Source organism: Papio anubis, chromosome 10 (genome assembly GCF_008728515.1).
Source record: "Papio anubis isolate 15944 chromosome 10, Panubis1.0, whole genome shotgun sequence".
Lineage (NCBI taxonomy): Eukaryota > Metazoa > Chordata > Mammalia > Primates > Cercopithecidae > Papio > Papio anubis.
The window spans coordinates 58,680,536-58,693,608 of record NC_044985.1 but is presented as its reverse complement, the minus strand read 5'-3'; the positions used below and the strand labels follow the sequence as shown (position 1 = coordinate 58,693,608).

Sequence of the window (13,073 nt, the reverse complement as noted above, 5' to 3'; positions counted from 1 at the left end):
CCCGGACGCTGTATTCACGCAGCATCCTCCTGTGACTCTTCCTCTTTCGAGTAACACCGTTTTTCTCCTCTCTGCGCCTCCTCAAATTCCATTCAAGAAAAAACCTGGGCTTTCAGCTAAAACGCACACCGGCCCCGCTCCATCCCCGCTCCCGGCTGCCGCCTCTAGGGGGGTGCGGGCGGCTCCTCGCCGCCGCGTGAATGAGGGCGCACCCCCGCGCCCCCGCGCGCGCCCGTTGCCATGGGAACGCACTGGGCCGGGAAGCCCGAGGGAGAGGCGGGAGGCGGCGGCGCGGCCAAGCTCGTGGGAGACGCTATCGCAAGATGGCGTCGGCGAGGCCGCGGGATGCGGAGTGAGCGCGCCCCGCCGGGGGCTGTGCGAGGCTGCTGCTCTCCCAGTCGCCGCCGCCGCCACTGCGGCGCCGCCTCTCCGCCTGCCACTGCGCCGCGGCCAAGCCTCCCGCCTCGCAGGTACCTCCTCCCGCGCGCACGCTCCGCGCCTGATAGCAGCGACAAGTGCCGGCTCGAGGAGAGCTAGCGGGGCTCCCTGGGCCCGTTGCGCCCGACAATAACGCGTGAATAACTTTTTCTTGCAGCGGTCCCCCGCGTCCCGGCCTGCAGCCTCCCCGGGCGCCGGCGCCCCCAGCACGCACCATCGGGCACCCCACTCCCTCCGAGGTGTGGGTGCGGCGGGCCGATGAGGTGATCCCTAGCCCGCCTGGGAGGAGCGCGTGGACTCGGCGGGCGGCGGCGAGCAGGCGGCGAGCGCCTTTACAATGGCCCTGACCCTGTTTGGTAAGTGCAGCTGTCTCCCCGCGCCGCCGCAGGTGGGCCGCTTCCCGGGGCTGGCGGGCGGGGACCTGGGGGGTTCTGGGCGCCCGGGGAGGGGGCGCGGCGCGTGGGGTCGGAGCGGGCCGGGGCCGCAGAGTTGGGGCGCCCGGGGCGCCGGCTCGCTCCCTCGCGCCTCTCCCATTGTTTCCTCTCCAGGCACGGCCGATGGGCGTGTGCTCCCTTGGCCAATTCTCGGCTGGGAGGCTCAGAGGTCCTGGGTGTTTTGCAAACGCACAACGGTTCTTTAAGATGCCAACTTGGGGGTGAAGTTAACCGGTTGTTTTCAAACCTCCCTTTCCCGTCGGTAAATAAAGGTCCTTGGAAAGTTTATTTATTTTGAACGAGGTATCTGTGCATCCCCAGCCTCCTTGGAATTGCCAAATGCATGTGTTGCTTCCTGTTGGACTATTGGGGAATTTTTTTTTTGGACTCAGTATATTCAGTTGGAAATAAGTATGATTTGTGAACTGAATATGGGTTAAAATTGAAAATGTTTGCGCTAACGACTGAGAGCAGACAGAAGAAAGTTGGTTACCGGAAGGTAACTGTAATCTCAGGAGACTGAGTATTCATTAAGAAAGAAATGTTATTTTTGTGGTGTAATTACTGCAACACTGTTGCTTTTAGTGTTTAAGACTTCAAGGTGTTTTTTTCTCAGTGACAATGAGAAATGACAATGGGTTGGGAAAAAGGACTGAAAAGATACATTCTTTCCTTTTACAAAACTGGACTATGGTACATACGTACCTGACTTTAAGAAAACTCAATATATGAACATTTAGACGTTCAAAGTATTCAGCGTTTTCGAAGAAGCAATGTACAATGATATGTAATTGATAGCTAAAAGAACAGCCTCAGTAAGTTATTCACAATATCGAGTTTCCAGTTCAGTTTTAATTATGTCATTTGATTCAAGCACGTTAGAGGTGTTACATACCTCAAATGCTTTTTGATGTAAATACCCCCCAATGAATTAAGCTGCTGGAATCAAAATGTTACTTTTATTTAACTATCTTATTTTATAAATTAAACTTAGATCCAGAGAGGTTGTTTCCCAAGGTCACAGGGCTCTTTTGTGGCAAAACTGAGCATAGAATTCACTTCACCAGGCTTCACTCTGGCACTGTGTTTACTATGCCCAAGTACGTTACTAGAAGTGACATATCTTACTTGGTGATGATCCTCCATAGGTACTTAAAAAAAGTTTATTCTTTTTCTGAAAAATAGTAAAATTCTCGCTGCTTCTTAGTACTTTGTATCTAAGCATTATTTAATAGCAGCATTTTCCTTAAATGTGGAACTTTTTGGTACAAAAATTTTGTTTCCTAAAGAGGTATTGAGCATGTTCAAGGTTTGATTTCAGAAGTAAGGTTTACAAGTCAACTTTTCAAATACTGGCTTTCCTGATGAATAAAAAAGATAAATTGGGGTGAAAAATGCTCTTTTAAAGGATTTCTAAATTCTAAATCTTTAACCACTGAGGTGAAGATGAGGAAGGGAAAAGTACGGAATGTGGCCTGTAGAAGAAAGTATAAGAAATCACTCCCAGCCTTCAAAATGAATAATGTATATTTAAAATGTTAAAGTCTACTTGTAGGAAAATAGAATTCACTTCACAAAATCCAGTTTGTTACAGTGTGAACGTTTCTGTGTTATAAAACCACTCTTGAGTGCAGAGGCTATTTGGTAAGTAGTGATAGAGCAGCAGCTGTTTTTAAAAGTGATTGTACACGACTCATCAGTCATCTGGGATGTCTGTTAAAAATGTAGATTCTTTTGCCCAAAGACATGGGGGAAGGGGATTTTAAAGTGACTCCCTTTGTGATTCTTACGCTCACTCAAGTTTGAGAACTGTTGTATTAAAGATAGATACTAGGAGATTGGGTCAAACTTGCCCAATTCAAAATAACTTTTTGTGTATGTTGAGAGACATACCCACGGGTTAGAAGAAATGGATTTTATTTTAGATTTTACTACTTTTAACTAGTTGGTTTTAGTCAGAAGTGCCTCACGTCCCTTTATATTTACTCTTAATGACTTAGAACAGAAGAGCAATGGAGCAATAAAGTTCTGTGAGATGGTAGTGAAAAGAGTTAGAGGCAGGGACCTAACCAGATCAACGGAATTTGTCAGAGCTCAGCAGAGTTTATACCTGAGGCTCCCCAGAGTAACCATTGTCAGGGCCGTATCTTTTGTATCTTGGTTAATGAGTTAGCCCAGTCCAGCAGTAGAGTCTAGACTAGTTATTAGCTTTGTGTTTTACATTTTCTTTCAGGCTTTTTATAAATTTAAGAAATGTTCTTTTTATAGGGAGTTGGTGACTTAGTTTTAAAAAGTGGAACCTCTAACATTACCTGATTTTGCATTTGCATACATTTAAGTTTTTTCACTTGTTAAGTATGTTATAGGAACTCAAATACTTGTTAAATTAAGCTGAATGGCTAAGACTGTCTTATCTCTCCTCCTCACGGTTAATCACCTTTGCCGCTTAAAATGATATTTTTAATGCATATTTGTTTTATTTTGGGATAGAAGAACCAGACCCCAATCTTGAATGATTTTACAGTCTCATTTGGGAATTGAAAATGTGCATTTTTGAAAGCTTAAGGATTTGCACCCATTTTTCTTCTCCTTTCAGATGAACTCACATCTCATTATCAGCTTCGATATAGTTTTTAAATCCCCCAATTTCAAAAATTATCCATATGTATTACAGACTCTGCTCACTCACCCTGTCATTTGTTCAGCAAACATCTGTCACAGTGTACAAGAGACATGGTCCTCTAGTGGCACTCCAGAGTCTTTTCTAGAACTATAGCAAATGCACCTAATTCACTAATTACCTAATTCCATATAGTGAGTGGCACTTAACTGTTAACTAATTCCATATAGGCTTTGTGAGAACTTCCTTGGTAGAGAGCACATGTTTTCTAGTAATTACTGGGATAAAAGGAAAGTCTCAGATCCTTGAATGTGGGAATTTGTAGCTGGTGTACCTGACAAAATGTCCTGATTGGCCACACCAATAGAGTCTTAGTTGGCAGAGCTGGGTGAATAAGCATTCTGCCAGCTCTTGCCTTGGCAGGAATTTCTGTCATTTATAGCTTAATGGGGCTGTGGTTTATAACCCAGACCAACTGATGAGATTGGGAACTCAGTTACCATCCACTGGGCTGGCTGAACCTTGAATAATGCTCCTCGATCTGCGTATAGTCACCTCTAGCGTTGCCACTCACCCTCCTTGCCTCTAATTTTTCTATTCTTGTTATCAGTTAGTCACCATCGTTACTACCATGGATCACTTCTAATAATACTTACAATTTTGCTATATTTTTATACCATCTTTCCTCAGACGCTTCTGCCATGGAAACCTTTTCATTATCTCACTTTATTCAGCATCTGTCACTAGCCTGACAAACCTTCCTATGGACATCTTTTGGAGCAGTTAAATAGCAATGGCATATCCTTTGTGATATAGTTAGGAAATCTTCTGATTTCCCAAATGAGTGTCCTGAAATTAAAATGTATTTTTTAAAAGACAAGTCAATTGAACATTTTCAGTATGCTTTATTTGACTGAAAGCTAATTTTATAGGAAATTCCCACTCAACTATACTCTCTGCTGACATTTTTATTTTTCAGTTATCCAAAGAATACGAGAGGGTGGCCCAGTGGTGTGAGCTCATCTGCCTTTTTCAGAATATATTCTTTTCAGCTGTCATTTAAATAATCATCCTTATTTAAATTTTTCTCCGTGTTCCTTCTCACACTGGTGTCAAAACTTAATATTTTAGTCAGACATGGTGGCAATGTGCCTGTAGTCCCCGCTACTCAGGAGGCTGAGGCAAGAGAATTGCTTGAGTTCAGAAGTTCAAGACTGTGGTTGCACTATGATCGTGCCTGTGAGTAGCCACTGCATTCCAGTCTGGACAACATAGCAAGACCCTGTCTCTAAAGAGTAAAAATAAGAAAACCCAGCTGAGCATAGTGGCTCATGTCTGTAATGGGTGGCCCATGCCTCCTGGCACTTTGAGGGGCCGAGGCTGGCGGATCACTTGAGCTCAGGAGTTTGAGACCAGCCTGAACAACATAGGGAGACACCATCTCTACAAATAATAATAATAATAATAAAAAAGGCTGGGTGCAGTGGTTCACACCTGTAATCCCAGCGTTTTGGGAGGCCGAAGTGGGTGGATCATTTGAGGTCAGGAGTTCGAGACCAGCTTGGCCAACGTGGTGAAACCCAACCTTTACTAAAAATAAAAAAATTAGCCAGGTATGGTGGCAGGTGTCTGAAGTCCCAGCTACTTGGGAGGCTGATGCAGGAGAATCCCTTGAACCCCGGGAGGCAGAGGTTACAGTGAGCCAAGATTGCGCCACTGCACTCAGGCCTGGGAGACACAGGGAGACTTTGTCTCAAAAAAAAAAAAAAAAAAAAAAATCAGGCCGAGTGTGGTGGCTCATGCCTGTAATCACAGTACTTTGGGAGGCTAAGGTGGGTGATCACTTGAGGTTAGGAGTTCAAGACCAACCTGGCTAACATAGCAAAACCATGTCTCTACTAAAATTACAAAAATTAGCCTGGCGTGGTGGCACATGCTTGTAGTTCCAGTTACGTGGGAGGCTGAGGCAGGAGAATAGCTTGAACCCCGGGAGGTAGAGGTTGCAGTGAACTGAGATCACATCACTGTACTCTAGCCTGGGCAACAGAGCGAGACTCCATCTCAATTAAAAAAAAAGAAAAATTAGCCAGGTGTGGTGATGCATGCCTGTGGTTCTAATATTTTAGCTTTAAAGTTTGTCTTTTAATGTGTGGAGAGCTGGTACAATGTAAGAACAATAAAATAATTATAGTTGTTATAACTCTGATAGTCACCATCTGTGTACAAGGAATATTGGTGCTGCAGTCTTTTGAGTCACATCTGGCTCTGCAGATAACCATCCTATAAGCAGCCTAATTTTTGAACATAGAAAATAGTGATATGTATAATTGTACAAATTTGACATATTTTCAGTAAAAGTTTTAGTTTCTTTTAGATTACTTTTTCTCAACCTTTTAAAAAATCTTCCCCCTCCCAGCCTTTTAGGCCTGTTTTCTAATTGTTCTCCCCATGAAAATTTAATACCAGAAATATACCGTATATCTCTTTATGTACTGTAGATATATCTGCTTTCTGCATAATATAAATACAGTACTTTTTTAACCCAACTCTCCGTCTCCCCAACTCATTGAGAATACATGTTTTATACTAATTTAAAGCAATCATAAAATAGGCAGAAAAATACTGTTTGGTGATGTTTTATATGTTATAATAATAGTTTTAAAGGAATGACATTAGTATAATAAGTTACAGATTTTTCATAAGATTGTTTTAACCTAGGAATTTACCATCATCTTGAGAGCAGCCATGACAAAGAGTAGCTTGCTGGGGCTGGTGAGGGTGTAGCGTTTCTCAGAGTCCCTCTGATAAAGACAGTCCTTTTCTATGGGCAATTGATGTTTTCTCAGTCTTACAGAAAGTATCAATTACAGCATCTTTAGAAGACTTTATCTGAAATATGTAAACTAAATGAAATCACGGAACTTTCTGTGCAAACTCAATTCAGGACAAGTCCTTGAGCCTGGCCTTGTAACCAAATCACCAGCCATAAGTCATTCTTACATAGAAAATAATTTCTATGAACTTTGATTTTTTTATTAATATAATCCTACTATCCTTAAAAATAGGATAGGACAAAACTAAGGAAAGAGGATACAGTATGACCATATTTACATTGAAAAGTCATATTGAATAGAAAAAAAAGCCTGACAAAATAAAGTTATAAATGTATATTCCTAATTTGGCTGTTTATATTTAAAAGAATAGATACTTTGTGAATACACTAGAAACCGCTACATTGTATACTTTAAAAGGGTGAATTTTATGGTATGGGAATATATCTCAGTAAAGCTGAGATATATTAATTTAAAAAACCACCTGAGCTTTAAAAATAAAGATTAAAGAGAAGAAAAGAATGGTTTTATATCCAAGAACCTTTAAGAGCTTTTTACATTTTTAGAATTTTTTTTACTTTTCTTCCTCAAAGAACAAAAAATAAAATTAAAAATGGATAGGTAAAACTGTTCCTACCTGTTTTACAGTTAGAAAAGTAGGCACTTCTTGGGAAGAGCCAATACCCACAGTTGAGAGAATGGGGGAGAAGGGAAGATGAGTCAGGCCAGCATGTCACCAGCTGCTCAGTGGCCTGGCATAGAGCCACCTCATTGTTTTTTATCCAGCTGCACTGAGAGTGGTTCCTTTCTCTTTCTACTCTGACTTTGACCTTTCGATTCCTTTGGATTGCATGTGTTCCGTGGTGTAAGGCAAGCACAGGGATGTGTCAGACATATCTCTCCTTGAATAGATTTTTGTGACCACAGACTTGACATTTCAAAACTGAATGAGTCTTTGAGGCTTTTAAAACTGCAAATTCTTCCTGATTTTTCCCATTTCTGTCATATCTTCAGCTCTTAAAGTATGTGGTTTTTTTTTTTTTTTTTTTTTTTTTTAAATCTTGTATCTTTTTTTTTTTTGAGACAGAGTCTCACTCTGTCACCAGGCTGCAGTGCAGTGGCGCAATTTCAGATTACTGCAACCTCCACCTCCCAAGTTCAAGCAATTCTCCTGCCTCAGACTTCTGAGTAGCTGGGACCACAGGCGTTTGTTACCACGCCTGGCTAATTTTTGTGTATTTAGTAGAGACAGGGTTTCACCATGTTGGACAGGTGGTCTTGAACTCCTGACCTCAGGTGATCCACCCATCTTGGCCCTCCAAAGTGCTGGGATTATAGGTGTGGGCCACTGTGCCTGGCCCTATCTTGTATCTTTTTTTTTTTTTTTTTTTTTGCCCCCGAGACAGAGTCTTACTGTCACCCAGGTTGGAGTAGAGTGGCGTGGTCTCAGCTCACTGCAACCTGTGCCTCTTCGGATTCGAGCAGTTCTCCTGCGTCACCCTCCCGAGTAGCTGGGACTACCACACCCAGCTAATTTTTGTTGGCCAGGCTGGTCTCGAACTCCTGACCTCATGATCCTTCCGCCTCGGTCTCCCAAAATGCTGGGATTACAGATGTGAGTCACCACGCCCGGCCTTTTGTATCTTTTATATAGAACTTTGCTATTGTTTTCTAGCTCTTTAATGGCTGTGAAGTTACTCTGGTAAAGATGATTTTAGGGTTTGAAGTAGTCGATGCTAGGTCAGGCAGGGAGCAGGTGAGTGGTGTGGATGTCCATTTGAGGGATATGGAAACATCTGTTTGACTGAAATATTTTTTCCTGCAGACCTCCCATGGTAAGTGAAATTTACACTATTAAGCATGATTTTTTAGCATGTTACCTATGAGGAATTACATGCTAAATATAGATAAATACGTTCTTTTAGCATGAAAGAATTATTTCAGTTTATGGATGGGCAGTCTTAAAGTAGTAAAAACATAGAGCAGGCATTTTGATTGAGGGAATTATACTGTAAGAGAAAGTAGAAGTTGTAGAGGATGGGGCTTTACTAAAAAGGTTTGTAGGAGGTGATGTCATAAGCAAAAGTGCATGAAAAAGCAGAGGACATTTGAGGTCTGGGGAAGGAGTGGATGATACCGTTAAGTGAGAGAAGGGTGTAGAAACTAGAAGAGTACTCTTCTATAATTTTGCCAAGGAGTAGCTTTGAGGCTTGGGATGTGTTTTCCTATTTTGTGATTCGTTTATCCATCTATCTGATGAATATTTAGTGAGTGCCTAATATGTGCCAAGTAAGTATTCGTTCCTGCCATCAAGGAATTTATATTTGCAGTGGAAGGAAACAGACAATAAAACATGTATAGTGTGCCAGGTGGCAAATGCTTTGAAGAAAAATAGAGGAGAGTGAGGGGTAAGGGGTTACCTGTCTCACAATGTAGGGGGAGGGGGAGTAGGCCTCACAGACAGGTGAATTTTGAGCAGGCTTGAAAGAAGTGAGAAACCCATTACATGAAATTGGGAAATTGCCTCATGGAGCAGGCTTTGAAGCAAGGATGTGCTGGGCAGTTTTCAGGAACAGAAGGGCCAGTGTGGCTGGAGTGGAGTCAGCAAGGGGAAAGGTGGAGGAGATGAGGAGAGAGGCAACTGGGGGATAGAGAGTACTGAGGTGTATCCCCCAGGGCCTGGTAAGGACTTGAGATTTTACTGAGTGAGATGGGAGGTTCATGGAGGATGGTACTTTCATAGCATGTAGTGTAGTGGAAAGAGCTTGGATTTGGCGGTAAGTGAGCTATGTTTAGTCCTTTCTCTGCCAAGGGTCAGCTATATGTTCTAGTCTCAATTTCTTGATAGGTAAACAGGGACTGTTCCCTTATCCCATCTGCGCAGGAATAAATGAGATTATTATGTAGGGTTCTTAGCACAGTGGTTGAAATACATAGTAGCTCTTATTGTCACCAATATTGTTATTGTAAATATTAACAAAGGTTGAAGATACCAGAACAATTTCTCCATTTAACAAGTCTGTTGACCCACTTGAAAAAATGGTTTTGTAATATTTCTACTTTGTGTGTGTGGCTGAATAAGTGCTATGTGCCATTGCAGACCTGGTTCAGGGGGCTAACAGTGAAGATCAAGTAGATTTCTGTGATAGTGCTGGCCACTGTGACACTTTCTGTTACTCTCTGAAAATGTAAACAATACCCTGTTCAACAGGCCATGCTTACTTCTCCTTTGGGAGGTAACCCAGATGATACAGTAGTCTCCCCTTATCCTCAGCGGATACATTCCAGGAGCCTCAGTGGATGCCTGAAACTGGATACTACAGAACCCTATTATCTACTATGTTTTTTCCTATACAAACATAGGATGGTAAAATTTTAATTTATAAATTAGGTACAATAAGAGATTAACAGTAACTAATAATCAAATAGAACCATTATGATAGTATGCAAGCATTGCTACTCTTGTACTTTGGGGCCACTGTTAAGTAAAATAAAGGTTATTTGAGCATAAGCACCGTGGTACTGCTAAAATGGCTACTAAGTGTCTTACAAGCAGGTAGTGTCTACAGCGTGGATATCTTGGACAAAGGAATTACTCACATTCTTGGCAGCAGGGGTCCTCACCCCCAGGCCATGGACTGGTGCTGGTTGGTGGCCTTTTAGGAACTGGGCCACACAGCAGGAGGTGAGCAGCAAGTGAGTGAGCATTACCACCTGTGCTCCACCCCATCAGATCAGCAGTGGCATTAGATTCTCACAGGAGTGTGAGCCCTGTTGTGAACTGCTCATGTGAGGGATCTAGGTTGCACACTCCTTAAGAGAATCTAATGCCTGTTGATCTGAGGTGGAGCAGTTGCATCCCAAAGCATTCCCTCTGCATGCCCCCATACCGCCACCATCCATGGAAAAATTGTCCTCCATGAAACCAGAACCGGTCACTGGTGCCAAAAAGATTGGGGACCGCTGCTTGGTGGGATGGAGCTGTGTAGTGTAAGACTTCATCATGCTGCTCAGAACAGCATGCAGTGTAAAAACTTGTGAATTGCTTATTTTCTGGAGTTGTTCATTTAATATTTTCAGATTGCAGTTGACTGTGTGTAATTGAAAGCATGAAAAGTGAAACCGTGGATAAGGATTTCTGTAATCAGTTATATGCCTGCCCTCATAACACTTAAAATGTGTCAAGGACTGTAAACTCAGTGTTTGGCACGTAATAGGTACTCAATCTAAGTTAAGTGAATAAATGAAGAAAGAAAGAATAAACATATAACAATACTGTCACTGTGTATCTGTAACTTGTGAATCACCTTCAATCAATTTAAACATTTACTTTTATGTTTTTTCCTCCTTTATTATTTTACATTATCCTTGCTTATTATATGAGGGTCTGTAATCGGAAACTTAAACCTGCCTCTTAGAAATTGGTTAGTTTACAATTTACTTCCCTACTTAAAATCCTTCAGTGGTTCCTTGTCACCATTAAGTCCAAATTCCCTAGCTTGTGTATAAGACTATCAAGATAGGACCCTTGATTACTTGTCTGACTTCATCTCTCACTGTCTCCCACTTAGAGACTGTGCTTTAGCCATACTGGACTACTTTCCAGAAAAAAGTGTACTTAATGAGCCTTTGGCACCATCATGTCCCTATCCCTTCTTTGCTCTCACCTCTACACATCTTGCAAAACTCAGCTTGAATAATCATCTCTTCTACCTGGCCTTCATTTGTGAGTTATCCCTTTTCTGCATCCGGAGTGCCCTATACTAAACATCTCTGCCCTAGCACTTATTATGTGGTAACATAATAGTTTATAGTCTCCTGTCTCCCCATTGGATGAAGTTCCCTAATGGGAAAGCTATAGGTTTTTTCTTTGTATATTTAACAACCGTTACAGTGTCTGCTGCCTACTAGCTACTCAATAAATGTTGCATGTTATGGAGTCTACTGTATTTATTAAATATGGGAGTTAACTGTAAGGCCCAGATCCATACGACATGGACCCCCCGTTTTCCTTTCATCATTTTCTGTGCATTTTTAAAAATTCAGTAAATGTGTCATTCTGTCATCCCTTGGTTCTATATTCTAATATGGATTCCCCAACTGTAAGCTCACAAAAGCTTGAATAAAATAGAAATCTCTCTGGATCAAATTCCGTGAGGTTTAACTATAATATTACTAACCACCAGCAGATGTTTCTAAATTATTTGGCATAATTAGATAACAAATTCCACTTCATTAAACTATTGTTCATTTTCATTTCAATAGTACAAAGGGATTGTACATAAATTAGCTTGGTTTGTTCATGTTTTACCCTCACAGTAGGGAACATAATCAAATTGAATATGAATTCAGTATGAAAATGGCTAATTTAACCTTTTAGAGGTCTGAAAATAAAAACAACATAATCTTTCATTAATTTGTCTGCTACATGAACATTCCTATTATTTTTCAGATGGTTGTGAGAAGAGCAGATATAAACAACAGGTTAAACATTAACATTTTTAAATGGATTAAAAAACCTTTTATTTCTCTTATTTATTAATGCCTCTTATTTTTCTAGGAAGAATTTGAGGCAATTTACAAAAAGATTCAGTGCAAGAAGATTGAAACAATAATCATGGGAATTTGTTTTTCTCTGTCTTGTGTCATTAGAGTCTTCCTCTCCCTTGGGTTGTTTCTCTCTGACTGCAGCCATGATTTGTCATTCCATATGGTAAAGCCTTTTTTTTTTTTAAACTTTGGTACCCTCTCAAGCACTGTCATGTGTTTTTTTGGTGCTCCTCCCATTACCAAGGACTTATTGAAAGAGAAGTCTCTGTATGGTCCCCTTCCACTTCTACATGTCTGTTTTCATCTCTTCCCAGCCACAGTGCCACAGATAATAATTAGTTTTTAGGTGTTTGTGAATGTCATTCATCTCTAGTGAAAAACAAGAGATTGACAACTATTAAAGAAAAACTTATTCTAACACTTGTTAAAGCAGCAAAGAAGATTGTATTTAAGATGATCATGACAGGTGTCCAGACTGCTGTGATAGGGGAGAGATATTGGACTCAATTCTGAATACAACAAGAACAAGCAGGAATTTATAACCATGAAGCAGGTTGTGGGGTGGTCGATGGACAGTTACTAAGAGGAGACATCAAGGGTGGGGGGAATTATTGCTAAACTGACATAACAGGATTCTTACTGAGGGCATGTCAGTGTGATCAGATAACAAGAGTAGGGGGATGAGGAATTCCATTAGCTAACAAGTGATTGGAGCCAGGTGTGGTGGTGGCTCATGCCTGTAATCGCAGCCGTTTGGGAGGCTGAAGCAGAAGGATTGCTTGAGGCCAGGAATTCAAGACCAGCCTGAGCAGTATAGCGAGACCCTCATCTCTACAAAAAGTAAAAACACAGCTGGCATGGTGGCACACACCTGTAGTTCCAGCTATTCGGGGAGGCTGAGGCTGGAGGATTGCTTGAGCGCAGGTGTTTGAACCCAGGCTTCAGTGAGCACTCCAGCCTGGGTGACAGAGTCAGATCCTGTCTCTTTAAAAAAAAAAAATTGATTAGCTATCAAAGGTGGAAGGATTCTCTCTAAACTGACTTAGCAGGCTTCTTGGTAAAACTGGGCTATGCGGGTCTGGTGGGGCCTGGGCCAAGGTGGAGCCTGGTTGAGAAGAGGGCCTAGGAGAAGCCTGACTAAAGTTTGGTCAAGGAGAGCATCTTGCCACAAGTGTCGTCTTACATTTGCTTCTGATCAAC

At 41.8% G+C, this 13,073-nt stretch overlaps 1 protein-coding gene across 3 annotated transcripts in view; it reads left to right on the top strand.

Moving 5' to 3' along the window:
• The first annotated feature begins 461 nt into the window (after positions 1-461).
• CHN1 (chimerin 1) overlaps positions 462-13,073 on the top strand; it is a 200,488-nt gene continuing 187,876 nt past the window's right edge. For all 3 annotated transcript variants that reach the window (XM_017946671.3, XM_021923729.2, XM_021923728.2), the window contains exon 1: positions 462-794. In XM_017946671.3, the coding sequence (XP_017802160.1) occupies positions 776-794 (19 nt within the window). In that variant the 5' untranslated portion in view covers positions 462-775. The remainder of the gene's footprint in view (positions 795-13,073) is intronic.